This window comes from Peromyscus leucopus, chromosome 9 (assembly GCF_004664715.2).
Source record: "Peromyscus leucopus breed LL Stock chromosome 9, UCI_PerLeu_2.1, whole genome shotgun sequence".
NCBI lineage: Eukaryota > Metazoa > Chordata > Mammalia > Rodentia > Cricetidae > Peromyscus > Peromyscus leucopus.
Genome location: NC_051070.1, coordinates 107,246,693 through 107,267,431, shown reverse-complemented (window position 1 = coordinate 107,267,431; position 20,739 = coordinate 107,246,693). Strand labels below are relative to the sequence as shown.

Sequence of the window (20,739 nt, the reverse complement as noted above, 5' to 3'; positions counted from 1 at the left end):
TCCCATGCTGGCCTTGAACCTCTGACCCTTCTGCTGGAGCCTCTCAGGCACTGGGACTGTAGGCATGCATCGCCTTGCATCACTATTTCGTTTTCACTGAGGCAAACACTCGGGATTATGAACTTCCCACTGATTATTAAGTGTATTTTGATGGTTCTGATATGTAGCACTCTCACTGAATGTTAATTTGTTTGAAATTCTCTATTTCTGCTTTATGTTTTCCCTCCACTGAAGAGTTTATTAATATTTTAATTTTCTCACTGTATAGCTAGGAAGAATTAAATGTTAAAATTATGATTAAAAGCATTTTGCTTCAGGTATTTTAAAGCAAGGATAATTCATAACTGTCCCTCGTAGGGTAGTGGTGAGCGTGAACAGAAAGCGTTTGTGAAGTTTCTAAGTCATAACTGCCGCCCAGAAAATAGCAGCTGAAAGTGCTGTGGGTTTTTTTCTCCTGTGATGCTAGAATTACAGTGTGCAGGCTAAGTTACCACTGTCCCTCTTTTCTCACTCTGGTTAGTGGGCGTGCACAGCGTCGTGAAGCATGATGCCATCATGGATGGGACCAACCCGGATTATGTGCTGGTGGAGGCAGAAGCCAGCCGAGTGGCTCAGGATGCCTTGAAAGCTCTCAAGTTCTCTCGCCAGCAGTGCCTGGGGGCAGCATCTGGTGTCCCCACCTGGACTGGCCACAGGGGTAGTTCTGGTGCACCAGCAGGAATGAAGTAAGAGACTACCCTCCCCCCCCCCCCCCCCCCCCCCGCATGCTCCCGGGGAGCCCCAGTGGTCGAGGCAGACAGGCTTGTCTCTGTGGAACAAGAAGTTCCCCCGGGGAGGATCGTGTGGGTCAGGTTTGAGTGATTTGGGAAAGTCCTGTTGTCTTTCTTCTCTTTCATTTATTTCCTGCTTTCAGGAGAAGAATTGATCAGTTTTGCTTGAGAGATGATGTTTAAAGTAGTGAGAAATATAAATAACGACTAAATGTTAGTAAGACAATTAGCCAGTTTATAGCCATCAGTAATTATTATGCTAATCATAATAATAGCCTATTACTATGTAGTTATTACCCAGGATGCTTTCTTCTGTGCAGTGTTGAGTGAGGATCCTGAGTAGCTCTCACTCTGAGAGGAAGTGCTCACACCTCACAAGAGCAGTGTAGCCAGCAGTCAAGACTGGTAGAGCAGGAGGGGGACCCAAGGCGGCGGTTTTCCCAGGAGGGGTTTCGCTGTTGAACGTCCTCTGCCCTCTGTGCCGCAGCACCTAACCTCTCTACCTGCCTCTCTTCCTTATTTAGGAATAGGTTCGGTAAGAAGAGGAACTCCAACCTCCCTGTGCAGCGTCCTTCTTCATCACTAACAGAAAAGTCTCAGGTAACAGGGTGGCCTGGCTGCCTCTCCTGTTTTCTTGGATGGCCAGGAGAATGTCATTTAGATGTGAAGAAAATGGTCGTAACCGACGTAGTGACAGCTGATGATACAGGCTCGGAGTTGTAGTGTACTTCCATTTAAATCTAAGGGCCAGCTAACTTCCTAGAACACAAGATCTCGCAGATTCTCTGGTGCTTAGAAAATTAATATGCACCTATCTGGAGGGGACGTGTGGGCTCTAGAGAGACCACTGTCTAAACCGAATGGCCAAGAGCCCTCTTGAACGTTGGGCACAGCACCGTCCTTCACCACACTGCAGCTGTGGCAAAGCGGGATGGGCACCACTCTGCCTTTTGATGAAGGCCGTGGTAATGCTCAGACTTGAAAACTCCCGGCTTAACACTCTAGTTTTAGGTCCATGTGAACTCCTTTAGGAACAGAGACCCTGTCCAGACTCCGTGTTCTGTGCTCTTAGTAGCAGGAGCTTGAGGCCCTTTCCAGGTCAGATCTGTGTTGTTTTAAGGAAGCATGTGAGATGCAGGGTGGGAAACAGGAAGAAGGATGAAAAGTGGAGAGAGTGCCAGCTGTTGTCCCACTGTGTGGGTCAGGGTCCATGTGGGAGACAGCGCAGGACAAGTCAGTGGCCATCAGAAGCTGTCCTAGGCCTCTAGAAGATCTGCCCAGGCCGGCCTGCAAGGCGGCTCTCCCTCAGCCTCTCTGTTCTCACGCTCTGGTATCCAGGAGATGACTTCACTTCTCTTCCTTACTGCTTAAGTCTTTAGGAAATGCCCTTGACAAATGGGTAGCATCCTTACCTTGGCATTAGATGGGGTCCCCATCTTTCCCCACATCTCACCGCATGGCATTTGCATTATACCGTGGGTCCTGTGGGGAGATAGGGAGGGGAATGAGCTGGAGGCTCAGTTTGTTAATGTGTGGTCTTCCTTCTAGAACAATGTGAAAAGGGAGGGGAAAGCTCCCGCCCCTGAGCACTTTAGTGGCAAAGAAGATGGAGCGTCTTTGTCTGGAGCCCCCAGTTCCTCCTCACTCTTGGCCAGAATGCGAGCCAGAAACCACCTCATCCTGCCGGAGCGCCTGGAGAGTGACAGCGGGCACCTCCCTGAGGCCGCTGCCTCGCCTGCCTCCAGCACAGAACATGACGACCTTCTGGTAGAGATGAGGAACTTCATTGCTTTCCAGGCCCAGGTGGATGGCCAGGCCAGCACTCAGGAGATCCTACAGGAGTTCGAATCCAAGTTGTCTGCGGCACAGTCCTGTGTCTTCCGAGAACTACTGAGAAATCTGTGCAGTTTCCATAGAACTCCGGGTGGTGAAGGGATTTGGAAACTGAAGCCGGAATACTGCTGAACAGCAGTACCCTATACTTTTTCAAATGGGAACCTCGGCTCTCCAATCCTGGATGAGTGATCGTGTGCGTGTCTGTGTGTGTCTATGTGTCTGTGTGTCTGTGTGTTTGTCTACGTCTGTGTGTCTGTGTGTCTATGTCTGTGTCTCTGTGTGTCTGTGTGTGTGTCTGGGTGTAAGGGCATGGCTGCAGTCAATGTTTACTGTGTCATCTACCTCAAAACTAAAACTTGAAGAAGAAAATACTTGGAGAATTTTTTGTTTTGTTTTTTTATTTTGGTGACATTATGAATTATGTCATAAAACCAGGGACCTAAGAGTTACTTCTTGGAACAAATATATTTCTTAATCCAAAAGATGCTGTCAGGGAGCATACTACTTAAGAAGAGAGTCCTTGGTTCTTACTGGTGCTGGGAACATGTCTTCTATTTATCCCACCTTAGCCCATAAGTCACTTCATCAGTATCAGGTCACCTCGGTACCTTGATATAGAACTGTAAATGTTTCTGTCCCACTGGCCACATACAGAAAGAGGTTTGTTATCTATCAGATCGTTAACTACCTATAAATAATGCTTTGCAGCACTGTTAAACTAGCGGGTTTGGTTTTTGTTGTTTGTTTGTTTTAAATGGTTCTGGAGACGGACTGGTGCCTTGTGCATGCTAAGCCTGTGCTTTCCCACCAAGTTCCACCCCAGTTCCATATATATATATACATACATACATACATACATACATACATACATACACACACATACATACATACATACATACATACACACACACACACACATACATACATACATACATACATACACACACACATATATGGATCTCAAAGAAGAGTCTGCTTTCTGTTCTCTGTCATCATTATCTAAAGATCATAGAAGAGGTTGTTTAACTCGGTCAATAAGTTCTAAACATTCATACCTGGCTCAGAAGGAAGTCCCAATGCCTGTTTGTTTCTGGGAGCTCTTTGGTTATTTTTTCTTCTAGTGATTAGCCTGCAAGGAAATGATGATGCCCTTGTTCTTGGGCTGAAGTACTGACCTGACTCTTTAGTGTGAAGCATTAGTACATTATGCCTGGAATGTCTGAGATCTAAGTTATACCGAGCTAGAGAAGGCATAGATATCCTTTAATTAAAAATAGCCGTTGAAAGCTTCTTATTGTGCAGCAAGGCAAGGAATCCATGTTTCAGCTCTGCCACTGCCCTGCCCATCCTGGGTGGGTTGAGTCTCAGGGTAGTGCTCTGTAAACATGGTCATCCAGCCAACCCGGGAGAAACTTAGAGACCAGCTCTGAGTTAGAATAGTTTTTAATAACATACAGCACCTTTATACATTGTGCTGTAATCTGGATTTTTGAACATTAAATACTTTGTGCAGTGTAAATAGATTAAATGTATTGGACATGTTCTATAACTACAAATAAAGGGTCTTCAGAGATACCCGCTTTTTACGGTATTGTCACTGTTAAAAGCCTCCAAGCGTCCCCCCTTCCCACCCCACCCCGGCCTTGCTGCTCTTCCAGAGCCCTGTGCGGCTGCCCGGGCATTTCCACAGCTGCTGGTGTGGGCTGCTCCTTCCAGTATCGTCTCTGAGTTTTACCTGGACACATGACTGCTCAGCTAGTAATTGCTTCTCAGCCTCGCTGGCAGGTCATTGTGACCACGTGACAGTTGTAGGCAGTGAGATGGAAAACTTCCAGCTTGCAGCTTAAGCAGAGAGTCATGGTGTGCACTCCCCTGAAAGGTCCCTCTTCTGCTGGCGGGGATGTTTGAGAGCCTTGGGGCTCCTGGTGTTTGAAGAGAGGTGTGTGTTGAGGTTTGAGTAGTTTGCCTTCCAGTCAAGAATGTCTGTCTTTGGTCTGTTACTGAAGAGTGAAATAAATGAATACTTTTTTTAACACTGTTTTAGAGATGGTTTTAGCACCTAATTTATTTAATGTATGTCACATGTTAATGGAATAAAATTTTTCTGTTATATCTAACTTTCACATTATATAGGCCTTTTCACGCCTGAGATACAACTCTACTTTCTCTGAACCACTCAACGCCACACCCATTACGGGCTCACTTTCCCCTTACTTGCCCACACCAGGTAGTTTCCATCTTGGTAGATTATTTTAAAGTCAGTCTTGTGATTGAAAATGACCTTATTTTAACCTGATTTTCCCTGACTTCTTGAACACCAGACATTCCCATGTTTGTTGGTTATGTGCAGATTTTTGCTGTATCTTGCTTACTCATACCATATTCACCTGGTTTTCTAAACAGAAGTGAAGGGCAATTATGAAATAGACCAACATGAAAAGTCACTATGGAATAAGTCCATCCCCCACCCATTTGAAACACCAACTTTTGATTCATCACACTGTACTGTATTGTGGTGATATATTGTGTACCATACTAAATTTGCCTGAAGATCAGAGAACAGAACAAGCCACTAGATTAAACATAGAGGTCAGGCAGTGGTGGGAAGCACACACACCTTTAATCCCAGGAAGTGATGGCTGGGTAGAGAAAGATGTAAGGCATGAGGAGACAGGAACTAAAGGCTTTTCAGCAGAAGCATCCCTTTCAGCTAGAGGCTTTTTCAGCTGAAGCCTTTTGGGTGAGATCTCAGAGGGTTTCAGTCAGAGGATTCATGGAATTGGTGAGGTGAAACATGGCAGTGGCTTGTTCCTTTGTCTCTCTGATCTTTCAGCATGTACCCCAATATCAGGCTCCCGGGGTTTTTTATTAGAAGACTATTTAGAATTCGTGTTACACTGCATAGCTGATGATCACACTGCACTGCACAGCTGATGGTCACACTGGGCTGCGCAGCTGATGATCACACTGGGCTGCACAGCTGATGATCACACTGCACTGCACAGCTGATGATCACACTGCACTGCACAGCTGATGGTCACACTGGTCTGCACAGCTGATGGTCACACTGGTCTGCACAGCTGATGGTCACACTGGGCTGCACAGCTGATGGTCACACTGGGCTGCACAGCTGATGGTTACAGTGGTCTGCACAGCTGATGATCACACTGCACTGCACAGCTGATGATCACACTGCACTGCACAGCTGATGATCATACTGGTCTGCACAGCTGATGATCACACTGCACTGCATAGCTGATGATCACACTGGGCTGCACAGCTGATGATCACACTGGGCTGCACAGCTGATGATCACACTGCACTGCACAGCTGATGGTCACACTGGGCTGCACAGCTGATGGTCACACTGGGCTGCACAGCTGATGGTCACACTGGGCTGCACAGCTGATGGTTACACTGGGCTGCACAGCTGATGGTCACTGGTCTGCACAGCTGATGATCACAATGATCACACTGCACTGCATAGCTGATGATCACACTGCACAGCTGGTGATCACACTGTGCTGCACAGCTGATGTTGAACCCCATGTCTGTTTTTTCCTTCACACTCTACATGCTACCGTTTGGTTTTGCACTGTTTTGCCGACTGTGGGGAAGTCTTCCTTTTTCTCTCTTCTGAGTCTTATTTTTGTGCATTTTCTGTTCCAAGCAAATGATAGAATTATCTTAAGTTCCACTAAAGTCATGTTGCTCTTTTTGGCCAAGATTGCATTAGTGTATCCATTAATTGGAGGATAATAGACTTCTTCATAATTAATAAAATTTTCCATTAGTATTATGATAGGCCTCATTTTATTTAAGTCCTTTATATACTTGGGTAACATTCCTCATAAGGGTCTTGCACATTTTACATTATATTTGTTCTAGATGTTTTACAAGATTTCAGTTTAGGTTAAGGATCATTTACTTTCACATAAAAATCTGGATAATTGGAACATTCCTCTATCAACTTTATGTTGCTTATCACCCGGAAGCTTCTACATTTAGCTTTTTCAGTTTTGTGCCCTTATTAAGAAGCCACTACTTAGCTCTGCACTGGAGGCACAGGCCTTTAATCCCAGCGCTCGGGAGGCAGAAGCAGGTGGATCTCTGTGAGTTCCAGGCCAGCCAGGGCTACACAGAGAAACCTGTCTGGGAAAGCAAGGACATAAATGCAGTCTCACAAACGCCCTTGTTAGTTACCCATGTGGTTTGAATGTGAAGTGCCCCACCATAGTCTCGGTGTTTGAACGCCGTTTCTCCAGCTGGTGGCATTCTTGGAAGGTTGTGGAAAAACCGGAGTAAAGTCTTGCTGGCGGAGGTGTGGGCCTTGAAGTTCCCAGTCCAGCGCCAATCTCTGTTCCCCCTGCTCCCTTCCGACTGCCAGTGCTATGCACCAGAGGACCTCTGGAAGGCCACCGTGAGGGATTGCCATCTGCAGCTGTGAGCCGAAGTGAACCCTTCTTCCCTTAGGTTCTTCTGTCTGGGTATTTGTCAGCAATGAGGAAAGTGACTAAGTCCAATTATATCGAGAGTTATTTCCCTAACATTTGAAAAACCAATCATCCCTTCCTCCCTGATTTATACATTTATAAAGCCACCACTGCCATCATGTCCCATGTCCATGTAATTATGGGAATGTTTCTGGGCTCTGTATTTTGTTAGCTTTGTCTATTCATCTTTACCAATAAGCCACTTCTAACCGTGTGGGTTTCTAATTGGTTGTCAGAAATCGTAGAACAGCTCTTAGATCTTTGTTCTGTATATATGGATCATCCTGTCATTTGTATTTTGTGATTACAGCAAATGTGGGAACTGGCTGAAGATTATTTATGATGCTGAGTTCCATGCATCTCTGAATAAGTCACAGCTACTTATTTTTACTACCCGTTTAATAAAGAAGTAATTGCATTGTATCTCACATTTTGTAGTAGAGTCGTGTACAACTTAGACTTAGTCCCGACCCTGATCTTATCCCCGCAGGGAAGGACACCTTCTAAAACTGTACATGTTCTCATTTACAAAGACGTGTCTCCTGGTTCTCTGTAAGTTGGCTTTGCTAACTGATGCTGTATGTATCTAGCATCTCTACTGAACTTGTTCTCTGATGACCTATAAGTTGTTCTGTAACACTGGGGTCAGTTATAATAATGATGGTTCTGTTTCAGCTCTTCTGATCCATGATCTATGATAAGGAGTATACATACTCATGGTTGGCATCCTTGTTAGCCATCTCCTTTTCCTGCCATTGAAGAGAGGCTTTAAAACCTACAAATGCTTCCATTTTCTAATAGATGGTTAAATTGGGTTAAGGGAATGTTCTTCTCAGTTTTGAATCCAGTGCTGAATATTATTAAATGTTGCTTCTGCTTGTATTAACAGTTTTCTTCTTTAACACCCTTTCCTAGTTTGGAGAAGTACACAGTCAAATCTTCCAATGTCAAAACTGCTCTTGAATTTCTATCAGTTTGGAAGTGAGGTGGGAGTGATGCACACTAGCCAAAAATCACTGTCACTGGGGAAAATGGAAGAAGAACCCCTCCCAAACGAAACCACATAATGCCTTTGGAAATTGTCCTTAGAGTGCATAGAAAATGAGTATCATGCAAGCAAACCTATGAAGTCTTGGTGAAAACAGTGAGTTTGAAGTGAACCATAGGCCCTCAGTGTGATGACAGGAGACATATTTTTCTTTGGGTTGCCAGCTCCCAAATAACCACATGGAGACTTATTATTAATTATAAAGGCTTGACATTAGCTTAGGCTTGCCCCACTGGCTCCTATAACTTAAATTAACCCATTTATATTAGTCTATGTTTTGCCTTGTGGCTTTTTGCCTTTCTTTCCCATTCTGTGTGTCCAACTCATTCTGGGTCTCATTTGTGCCTAGATGCATCTCTTCCTTTCTCTCTCTGGAAATCCTGCATATACCTCCTGCCTAGCTATTGGCTGGTCAGCTTTTCATCACACCAATCACAGCGACACATCTTCCCACTGTGTGCAAATACCCCACAACAGATGACAGAACACCAGGTGTTATCAGAGTCATGTCTGCACACAGAGCTTGTGCCATGTGAAAAACAATGCCCAAGAGACCACTACTGGGGAGAAAGAAAGACTAGCCAGTGGCCAAAGGATGAAGTGGGAGTTTTTTCAGCTCCAGGGTGGAGGAGTTACAGACACACAGCAGAAATGGAGGGGAGAGGGGTGCTAATAAATGAGGGATAATGAGAAATGGGTTGGAACCTTCCAGGAACACCATCGCTACTTCTTTTCTTTCCTGGTCTGATGTTTCTGGTTGTGGCAGCTGGTGAGTGACTGTCATTAGCCTTGAAGTGGGAAGAGAGAGACAAGGTAAATTTAGGTCAAGGAAACTGTATGACAGTCTTGGGTAAAACAGTTCTCAGTGATCAACATGTCTACACGCAGAGCCGGAAAGAGGAGAGGCAGCAGACGCTGTTTCTCAGGAAAAAGCATCAGTGGAGGCCAGTTGACAACAGACAAAGGAACAACAACAATCAAGCCAGCATTTGTCCCAGAAGATCATGTTCTATTGTAAAATCAAAATAGACTTTGTAAGCAAAACCAAGTAGAAGTTGTTAATAGAGCTAGCAAGAAAAACTAAATGTTGCCGTCCAGGACTCCATCTGAAACAATTCAAGGCCACACAGAGAACACTTGCAAGTGAGTATACAAAATGATAGGGAACCGGGCGGTGGTGGCAGTGGCACACGCCTTTAATCCCAGCACTTGGGAGGCAGAGCCAGGCGGATCTCTGTGAGTTCGAGGCCAGCCTGGTCTAACAAGTGAGCTCCAGGAAAGGCGCAAAGTTACACAGAGAAACCCTGTCTCGAAAAACCAAAAAAAAAAAACAAAAAAAAAAAAAAAAAACGATAGGGAATGCTATACGGCGTATATTTCTCTTTGCCTCTCTAAACTGTTAAAGGGGGCTGTGCAAACGAATGGGTGTCTAGTGCTTTGCTGTCCTTGGATACACAGAAATGTAATATATGTTTAGTACATTTGCTAAAACATCACAAAGGAGGTGGGTGGGCCAAAGCTGATGAAGGGGCTTGGTTAAATGATGACTGATGAAGTCATAATTATCAAAATGTATTGTTTTTAACATAATATTATATAAAGTGGGAGAGGAGAGAGAGAGCGTTATGGAAGTGATGTTTTTGTACATAGTGTAAGTTTGCAGGAGATTCTGGTGTTGGTGTGTGTGTGTCCTAAGCCCTGGAACAACCACTAAGAAACTCATGACAGAGATACAGTGGAAAAGTCATTAATGAACTTAAAGTGTTGTATTAGAAGATATTACTCAGTGCAAACCAAACCAAACCAAACCAACCAACCAACCAAACAAACAAAAAAGCCACCTGTAAAAGAGGCTAAGAGAAGGAGAGAGAAGGATGTGAAGGTAGGGGACCTGTTGGTGGGTGTGGGGGAAGTGGGAAAGAAAAAATGGGGGTAGAGGTGGCCGAGATACATTTTATACCTGGATGAAATTGTCAAAGAATAACAAAAGATATCCTCCAAAGTCTTTTTTAAAACAGATCCAGATGTGTCAGCTTCCCTCTCCCCTCCCTCCCTTCCTGCTTCTCTCCCTCTACTTTCCCTCTCTCCTTTCCTTCCCTTCTCCCCCAACAGCCCACTCCCCTGAGTCTTGGAGCTAAGTCACGGCTCCATACCAGACTGCTTCCCATGCACCTTGACCTTTCAGTATGTCTGTTTCCCTCAAGAACAAGACAGTCTCTTAAACAGCCACAGTAGTTAGCGAGCGAGCACATTGAACATCAAATCCTAGCATTTGGGACGCGGCCACAGGCAGCCTTCCCTGGCCATCCGACCTCCATCCTCTGCAGCAGCTCTCCTGTCTGCTCAGAACCACAGCACTGGATTTGGTCGCCATCTGCAGCCACCTGTGGCTAAGACAGCACCAACTGTCCTCATCCGCTGTGCCCATCACAGGATGAGGCTGTACAGTGCGTCCTTGTCATCGGGTGAACTGACCAGGAGAGGCATCTCCAGTGCAGTGTCCATCTGTCCCTGGACGGCTGATGCTCCTGTTGGGTCCTGTGTATAGTGGGCTCCTCAGGACTCCTTCACCATCAGCAATTCTTGCTCCCTCTGAGCTTAGTAGGTGACACGTGGGGAAATTTTTTTTTAATAAATGAGTATTTTGTTCCTCATCAGACTTTTACCCACTGTTTTAACCTTCATTGATGCTTTTTTCCTAAATCCATTATGACCATGGTGCCTGCCAAAGCATCCTTTGACTCTATCATTCACATTTATTGGCATTTACTGGAAGGAGGAGCTGGCTCTATTATTTATGTACTTACATCAGAATGGACGAATAGTATCCTATGTTATTTGGTAGATTATAATCCATTGATGCTGTCTTTTATTTTGAGGTTCAGACAGACCCAGAGTGGCTATGGCTACTCAGAGCTGGCTCTGGCAGCCTTTGATGCGCCCCCACGGGCTGCCTCCTTTCCTCCTGGCACTGACTCCTTGTTACTTGTCTGCCCTTGCTGGAACCAGCCGTCCGCCATCTCTCTAAGGAGTGGTTGGTCATCTCTCTAGAGAGCTGTGTCTCCTCCTCTTCCGTTTACCCTTTCCTGTCCTCATTTTAAACTGTTTATTCTGGAATGATTTTGAACTTGTATAACCTTTGCAAGACTGGCCCCTGATTCAGTGGAGAATGGTATTCAGAAACTGCCCTGTGTGCTGCCCGCCATTGGAATGTCGCCTGTGTTTATTTTGTGTCTATCCTCATGAACGCATGGGACACTGAGTCAATGATCTTGTTATAAAACATCTGTCATTTAAAATAAGCGTTTGGGGCTGGAGAGATGGCTCAGAGGTTAAGAGCACTGACTACTCTTCCAGAGGTCCTGAGTTCAATTCCCAGAAACCACATGGTGGCTCACAACCATCCGTAATGAGATCTAGTGCCCTCTTCTGGCCTGCAGACATACATGCAGGCAGAACACTGTATACATAATATAATAAATAAATAAACCTTAAAAAATGCTTAAAAACAATTAAAAAAAATAAAATAAGCATTTGATGTCCAGTGGAAGGAATTGAAAGAGAAAACATGAAGTCAGTAATAGATGGTGGATGTGATAAAAGTGCCATGGTGGAACAGGAGGGGTTGGCTCTGGGAGTGGAGAAAGAACACCAGGAGAGCAATGAACCCTGTGCTGCTGGGCTTACTTTTTTGTTTTGTTTTGTTTTGTTTGTTTGTTTTTGTTCTTGTTGTTTTGAGACAGGGTTTCTCTGTGTAGCTTTGGAACCTGTCCTGGAACTCACTTTGTAAACCAGGCTGACCTCGAACTCCTGAGTGCTGGGACTAAAGGCGTGCGCCACCACCGCCCGGCTTGGACTCATTTTTTAAAATGTAGAGAGGCAGCAGATGTCGAGATGTTGGGAAAGCTGACGTGGGTTAAGAGATTCAGCACATTCCTGTTGGAACACACGAGCCTAGTACTCTCCACGGGCTTAGGAGGTGAACACATCATTATCACCATCCTAGTTAGTATCTCATTGCTGTGATAAAACTCTAACTAAAAGCAGCTTGGGGAGGAAAGGGTTTATTTAGCTCACAGGTTACAGTTCATTGTTGAAAGTCAGGGCAAAAACTCAAGGCGGGAACGAAAGTAGAGACCACGACCACGGAGAACACCGCGTAGTGGCCTGTTCCCCGTGGCTTGCTCTGCTGATCTGCTCTCTTACACAACTCGACTCTACCTGCCCAGGGGTGACGCTGCCTGTAGTGGCCCAGGCCCTCCTACATCAATGATTACTCAAGAAAATGTCCAGCAGACATGTTCACAGGCCAGTCTGATGGAGGCAATTCCTCACCTGAGGTTGTCTCTTCCCAGGTACTTCTAGTTTGTAGAGAGGCTGGCAAAACTTAAGCAGCACAAGTGCTATTGTACAGATGGAGAAACTGAGGCACAGACCACGCAGTGAGACAGGGCCCCTTGATGCCACAGGAACTTATCAGCAATGGCGTCCAGGAGTGCTGACCCCTGGGTTTCTGTTGGGCAGCACAAACTGAAGGTCTTCTGCATCGTTGATGCACAAAGATGAAGAAAGTGTGCATTGGGTGCATTTCCATCATATATATATGTGCATGGGCTTGGGTCTGCTGAGGCGGGAGGCCATGACTCAGTTTGCCTTAAGATGAATGGTTGCCGTTAAAGGCTTTTTACTTGTCTCTTTCTGTCTTATTATTAAATTAACACACAGTAATGAGAGTAGTTGTGGGCTACAGTGTGGCTACTTGGTACATAGTATGTGTAGTCAAATCAGGGCAGTAAATGTTCCCCTTTCACTTAGGAAGCTGTGAGCTCTTCCTCTCTACATATTTTATAAACTTCTGCATGAGTTGCGAGCTGAGGTCACATCACAGTGTTGCCCACCACCCACTGGAGTGTGTTCCACGTACAAAGCTACATTCTGGTGCCTGTTACCCAGCCTTCCTCTATCCCACTCACCCCATCCAGCCTCAGCTAACTGCTGTTCTACTCTCTACCTTTGTGAGATCAGGCTTCTGGCTTCCACAGATGGATGAGCACACACAGTACTTGGTTTTCTCTGCCTGGCTTATTTCACTAAACAAAATGCTCCAGTTCTGTCCCTGCAGCCACCAATGACAGGATTTCATTCTTTCTAATACTCTTTACTGCATATACAGTTTTGAAAGAAAAAAAAAAAGCTGGGTGATGGTGGCTGGTGGCACACATCATTAATCTCGGCACTCAAGAGGCAGAGCTGAGTTCGAAGCCAGCCTGGTTTACAGAGCGAATTCCAGGACAGCTAGGGCTACACAGAGAAACCTTGTCTCAAAAAAAACAGAAAACAAAATAAAATACATGATGGAGGCCCTACCAGTTCCTCCGGGGCACTTTTCACTTAAAGCCACTCAATTTTCTGGTTCCCAAACCAACCTAAGATGCCATTTGAAGACTGTCTCCCGGGTCCTCTCGACTCTTAAGTGAAGGCAGTGATGTCTCAGACCTCTTACACTGAGGACAAGGTCAAAGTCTCACCCCTTTCAACCAGCCGTGTGGTCTTAGGGAAATTCCTTTGCCTCTCTGAGTGACCAGCACATTGCAGGTATAGAGTGTGGAATACTGCATCTCTCAGTGGCTCCAGAGGAGCAAGGTGCTGTTGAGTGAACAGAAGGGAAATTGACCCTCAACTCCAGCGAAGGAGGAGTCAACATCTCACAGGTAAGGAAGACGGTGTGGCCTGGGGCAGAAGCTCTGCAGACAGACCTGGCAGAGAGCTGCATTTGGATAGGGCTTCTACTTAACAAAGTTGAGGGGGCGCAATAGCGCTATCAGAAGGGAGAGGAGGTGCCCTGTGTGTGCACCCGGGGCAGGGGAAACAGGTAGCAGAGAGGACCTGAGAGCTGGCACGCAGGCAATGTGTGTGAATGCGTGAGTGAGTGAGTGAGTGAGTGAGTGAGTGAGTGAGTGAGTGAGTGAATGGGCATGCCGGCCCTGGAGCCCGGTTTCCCATTGGCTCTTGGAGCTGGGTGATGACCTTTCGTTGGGAAGAGGGGGTGCTCTCTGCATTGTAACATCATTCTTGTCCCCCATCTACCCTGAGAGAGAAGGGACTTGGCTCATACCCTTCCCGCTTCCCCTAGGCTCTGCTCTCTCTCACAGTTCCCCAGCAGTGTCCAGCAGGGCCTCACTGAAGGCAGAGTTCCTGAGCTGATAGCCCAAGCTCAGTCATTTTAGTCACATACCCAGGGATGGATAGTAGTGGCTGGGGAGGGGGTGGCATGTCTGGTCCCTGCCCCAGCACTCTCCCTCCATTGCGCTATGGCCTACCTGCCTCCCCTACCTTCTGTGAGGCCTGGAGCTCTTAGTGACAGTCAGTTGCTTTGGCCTACAGGTTCCTCGGCTCCTGGCCATAGAGGAGTGTACCCAGAGAGAACCTTCTCTATTCCACAACAAATGAGGACGGCTTCTTTAGCAGCCTTACGTAGACCCTGCCACCCACTGCAGATGGGCCCTGCAGTGGATGTGATTACAGCTTGCTGATCCAATAGCTAGAAGCATGTGCGGTAGCCCCTTGACTGCTATGAGGAGTCAGGTAAGTCCCTGTTGCTGATGCCTTCTCCAAGTTTTCATGAGCCTAAGACTAGCCTTTGGCTGAGCCAGAAAACCCACACAGAGAGGTTGGCTCTTCTTCTGGGGCTTGGGCTCTCTGGGATCAGCTGTGAGTGACATTTCAGAGACCAGTGTCACCTGTGGCCTACACTTTTCCAGGGTCCACCCACCTTTTCTGCAGCTGGTACAGCCTCCACAAATCTCACTGGATGGCAGAGGCCCAAAGGAGCGCCCACCTCCAACCCTCCCCTCACTAACCACAGGCCACCACAGTGTGCAGAAGTCTCAGGAAAAATAAAAGCCTGTAAGTGAAGGTAAGCCATCATGCTGGGTGATGGCAGGGGCAGTCTGTGGATTTTATTTGCATGCATTTGCCCTTCAGGACCTGTTGGGTTCCCAGGTGTACACAAATGCTAAAAATCCATGGATGTTCAAGTCCCTTACATACAGTGGTGTAGTATTTCCATGAGGAGCTCTGACACACTGTGAAAACGTCAACAGAAAATGGGGTGAGAAGACTCCCTATTCTGCAAAAAAGTCCCCCCAAATATATTATAAACTATTAGAAACAATAAACTGAATAAACCCATAAAAACTTGAAGAAAAAAAAAAACCATGAGAGAAGGGAGGTGCCTTTTACATGGCTTGTTGGCTTTCTGAGTTTACTGTAAAAGTTGTCTGTGAAGATGGCCAACAGCTCCAGGCACCTGGCCCTTGGGAAATTTCCATTGTCCCTGTTCCTGGGCTCCTGGTGGCTCTCCAGAAGGGCAACCATCCGGCCAGGGTGGCAGGCTTAGAGCCAAAGGCAAAGGAATGAATAAATGATGGGATTTCTGGGCAGAGCCATCCAGAATTACAGTTAATGAAACCTGAATCTCGAGGTTTCATTCCTCTCAGCAGAGACCCTGCCTGGTCCCTCACCACTGGCCTTGGCCCTGGAGGTGTCTCTGAAGGACATCTTTTTGTCTACTTTCATAACGGCTCATTGAATGGAGAAAATGAAACTACAACTATATTTGGTCTGTTTGTTCTAGCCACTGTAAGGAATTGAGATTGAAGACTACAGACTCAAGGTTGGCAGGGTCACTGGGAATGTGTGTGCTGGGAAGGCTTGCTTGCTTCTCCTGGTATTTCAAAAAGCCACACTCGATTGAGTACAGATGGCACTGTAGGTTTGGAGGCATCTGGGGTTTGGAGAAATGGGGTTTGTCAGCCCAGGGGCCCATTTTTGTGTGCAGAGCCACCAAATTCTGGGGCTGTAATGCACAGCCTGGTGACTGTAGGTCGAAACATTGTATCAGCTGTTTGACATTTTAGGAGTGAGGGTCATAAGTATGCTAACCATTTTTATTAAAAAAAAAGGAACTTGTAAAATGACAGTTATATTGATTAAATACCGATTCACAATGTATATACTGTGTACCTTCAATATAAGTCACTCTTTTATTTGTCCATCAGGCCTCAATAAAGTTAGAAATTCTTTCTTTCTTCTTTTTTTTAAAGGAAATCTTTTTTTAAAGGTTTATTTATTTATTATGTATACAGTGTTCTGCCTGCAGGCCAGAAGAGGGCACCAGATGTCATTATGGATGGTTGTGAGCCACTATGTGGTTGCTGGGAATTGAACTCAGGACCTCTGGAAGAGCAGCCAGTGCCCTTAACTGATGAGCCATCTCTCCAGCCCCTAGAAATGCTTTCTTCAAAGCAAACAAAAACCCAAACGTTCACTTGGTGGTGGGGAGTTCTGGTTAAGGATGGTTGAGAGGACCAGGCCCTTCCTGGTGCTGGCCCTGTCAGAGGGCTGGAGGGTTGATTTAGATTACAAATTTCAGGGTGCAGGATTCTGATGTAGATGTCAGGGTACACCACGCAGCTGGCATGCCACCAGAGAAGAGCTCTCAGAATGTACCCACAAAACATGCAGAAGAATTCCCAAGAAGGAACTCAAAGCAGGAAAAGACTCCAGAATGTTGGAAGGCAAGGTCCAGGAAATCTTAAGGAAATGACTTGGAGCTGAGGCAGGATGAAGTGAGACCAATGACTTGGAGCTGAGACAGGATGAAGTGAGACCAATGACTGGGAGCTGAGGCAGGATGAAGTGAGACCAATGGCCTGAGTCTTGAAGGCCAGTCACAGGTGATCTTCTGTAATGACGGGGTGGGGAAGGAAGGGTGCTCAACAGGGCTGGCCAGCTGGGTGGCTGCAGGGAAGCCTTTTCTCCTATTGCCCCAGGGGACATAGACGCAGTGTGAGACATGCCCAGTGCCTCTTGCTCTCTGTTCTCTGGAACAGGGTAGAAGACCCGGTCCCCACCAGTTTGTGCAACCGTGACCCTCTTCCCGATCACAGCACCCCTGGGAAGTGAGAGAATAAGACATCTAGAAAGGCCTGGGCAGGCACATAGACGGCTTCATTATAGTGTCTACTATAGGGAAGAAGTAGTGTCCATCGCTCAGGGAGGAAAATCATCTCTGTTCACTTGCTTCTCCATCCATCCCCCACCCACCCATCCATCCACCTACCCACCCACCCACCCACCCACCCACCTACCATCCACCCACCCATCCACCCACCCACCCACCCACCCATCCACCCACCCACCCACCCACCCATCCACCCACCTACCCATCCACCCATCCATCCACCCACCCACCCACCCACCCACCCATCCACCTACCCATCCACCCACCCACCCACCCACCATACATCCATCCACCTACCCACCCACCCACCCATCCATCCATCCACCTACCCACCCACCCACCCACCCATCCATCCACCCACCCACCCACCCATCCTTCCACCCTCCCTCCAATCCACAGACATGTGCACATTGTCTGAGCTCCACTCTGCGCCAGGGCCAAGACAGGAGCCAGGAACACCTGAACAAAGCAGCTCCTGCCTTGTCCTGAAGGAGCCACTGCAGCCAGACTAAGGAACTGCTCCCCTTTGCAGTTTGGTGCCACCTAGCGGCAGCTGGTGGTTACGAATGAAACAGATGGGCGCGATTCTGAGCTGGGTGACTCTTGACTGCAGGGCTGCGGCGTCGGCTGCTCCAGAGTTTTGCTCGGTCGATTCGTGCCTTTGTCTTGGTCCCATCTGGGGACATAGAGCTGAGAAAATGCTGGGGACGGAGAAATCACTGTCTGCCTCCACTCCTGTGCTTCCCAGCAGAGATCTGGCTAGATGGCTGTCCCCTCCCCACTTGTCACTAGCCGCTATTCTGAACTAACACTTCGTAGGGTTTACATTACTGCCTAGTCACCAAGAGCTCTGGCCAGAGGGAGCTTTCTTCAGGACTACAGGCAGACAGCCCCATCTGCTGGCCACAGCTCCTTGGACCTAGGAAAGGCACCGACGGCTCAGAAGCCCAGTCTGCTGCTTGCTGAACTCATGCTATTTGACTTTGCCTGGAGGAGAAGTGACCTGGGCTCCTCACTCCTGTGGCATTTGACCTTGCTTATCTCCGTAGCCCTCTAACCCCCTACTAGGAGTCCTGTGGCCCTGGACTGCTGACTGCTGCCTCCTGGCCCTCCCTAGTCAGCTTCCAGATATTTGGGTGCTTGGCAGCTTCTGTCTGGACTGCTGACCTCTGCTGATCTGCCTGTCTGCCTATCTGTATCGGAGCGTGTGCATGCCAAGACGTGGTTTCTCAGCTTCCCGACCAATGGGGTATGGTCATCACCGTGGCTAATGGGACCAGAGCAGAGAGAACAGCTTCAGAGCTTGGAAAGAGTGTATTCTTTAAGGATGGCTATGTCCTTTGGGGCCCCTTGCCCATCTCTCTGGGGACTACAATGCAAATTGGGTGTGAACTATGAGACCGCATGGATAGTGGCTCTGCCTCGGAGATGGTAGAGAAAAGGTTACAAGTAGGCTGGACAGTCTCACAGGACAGAGCAGGACTATGGTGCCATTGGCATCCACTTCAGAGGGTCATAAACAGCTGTGTTAAAGCCATTGTTATGGCCTCTGTTACAGCAATTGGATGAATACCCTACCTACTCATAGAAACACTCAGAACATGTGCAATGACAGTTAATAACACAGAAAGATATTTGCAATACGGCCTTAAATGGAGAAGTGCCCAATAGGAGCACGCGGTGCTGCCTTCCTGTTTAAAATGATGCGTGTGATAAATTAATATAAAATATTGGCAAGTTACCTGCCACCATGCTAGTGATCTTTGGGTAGTAAGGTGTGAATGGATTAATTCATTGATTGACTCATTTTGCTTTAGAAACCCTCTCCAAAAGAGCACGATAAAAGGAAAGTCAACCATGAACCCAGCACTTAAAGTCTATTCAAGGATTGTAAGTTCAAATGTTTTCAGACACCAGAGAGCAATCAGCGCCGCATGATGGGTGAAATGCCGCCGCGCAGGGGCAGCGTGGGAACCGCGGCCTGCTGTGCACTGTGCGGTTGTTTCCTACTGTAGACGTGGAACTAACTGCAGGTGTAAGACAAAGCCGGTCCTGAATCCAGCCAAACGAAGGGCCATCTTCTCTGCCACACACAAGAGGGGGTGGCCTCCCTTCTCTTGGCTCTCCATTGCTCCTTCTCCCCTCGCAGCAGTATCCTGGCTCAAAGAGAGAAGACAGGAGGGCCAAGCAGGTGCTCCCGGGACAGCAGAGACAAGAGGACACAGATCACTGAGATACAGCGGGGCTTAGCACGGGCATTGCCGGATGGACGCCATGTAAAGCGGGGAGGAGAAGGATGGGAGGAGGAGAGGATGAATCCAGGGGAAGTGAGGAGAGGCAGTCTCTTACTTGGGGTGTACGGGCAGGGGTTACAGAAGTGATGGGCTGTCAGCACCATGGGCCTTCACCTTCTTTGGTCTTCAGAAGAGGAGTCGACACTAGCTAACCACGGCCACTGTGGGAAACCATTTTCCACTTCACGAGGAACTTCTTCCTGGATGGGAATCACTTCTCATTTTCAGGTGGGAAGAGTGATTCTCAGGAAGTTAAGATGAGCCCAGAGCTGGAAAACAGCCATGGGGACATTGACCACAAGGTACCAGATCCATCTTCCCACCGAAGGCTGTGGGGTGGGGAAGGGGCACCTGGGGGGCTTGTGGGAAAGCTGGGGAAATGGGAGGAGGGACGGACTCCCTGCCTTTCTCACAAGACCAGACAGGTGTCCCTTTGTGAACTCAGAGTCCTTTAAGCCACCTTGAGGCATCACCCTGTGACTATTCCAAAGCCTTCGGCTGCAATTAGCAATAGGTATAGGAAAGAGATGATTGACTGAAGGTGTCTCTTTATTACGTAAGTGTGTTAAAGCCGTGGCGTGGCCTGGGGAGCAGGGAAGGGCAGGGGGTAGTCATGCTGGGAGGCACTTGCAGCCACATGCTTTGTTCATGTCCCCGTCCTCTGTGACTTGAGGCCATGGAGCCTTTCTGGTTAACCTATATATCTTTACCGTGTACCTACCAGGTACGGGCACTGATGAACTCGGGCTGCCCTGCTTCCCACCTGCATGACCTTTAAAATCAAATATTAAGGAAAACCCACACACAGTTGTTAGAAGGAGACTAAAGAGTTGACTCAGTTAGTAAGGTGCCCACTGCACAACCCTGAGAACCTGAGCTCCCCCACAAAAAGCCAGACACAGTCCAGTGTCGATGTGCCTCACCCCAGCACTAGGGGAATGTCTAGTCAAACTGATGAACTCCAGGGACAGCAAGAGACCCTGCTTCCAAAAATTAGGTGGAGAATGATGGAAGACACCTGACATTGACTTCTGGCCACCACACATGGGTATATGGATGAGCGCACCTGCATACATACATGCCCATACATGTGAACATGTACATATTACATGCACGCACACGCAGTGTTGTAGAAAATTACTGTGAAAAAAAAAGATGGGTCTTTTTGTTGCACTTGGCATAATACACCTGGTGTATTAGTTTCTTTTCTGTAGCTGTGACAAGACACCATAACCAAGGAAACTCACAAAAGAAAGAGGTTAATGTGGCTACT

At 47.3% G+C, this 20,739-nt stretch overlaps 1 protein-coding gene across 1 annotated transcript in view; it reads left to right on the top strand.

The window, feature by feature from the left end:
- Ercc6 (ERCC excision repair 6, chromatin remodeling factor) overlaps positions 1–2,977 on the top strand; it is a 74,352-nt gene extending 71,375 nt beyond the window's left edge. Inside the window, exons 19-21 of the mRNA XM_028878375.2 lie at positions 521–725; positions 1,295–1,370; positions 2,319–2,977. Of these exons, the coding sequence (XP_028734208.1) occupies positions 521–725; positions 1,295–1,370; positions 2,319–2,735 (698 nt within the window). The 3' untranslated portion in view covers positions 2,736–2,977. The remainder of the gene's footprint in view (positions 1–520; positions 726–1,294; positions 1,371–2,318) is intronic.
- The last annotated feature ends 17,762 nt before the right edge of the window (positions 2,978–20,739 follow it).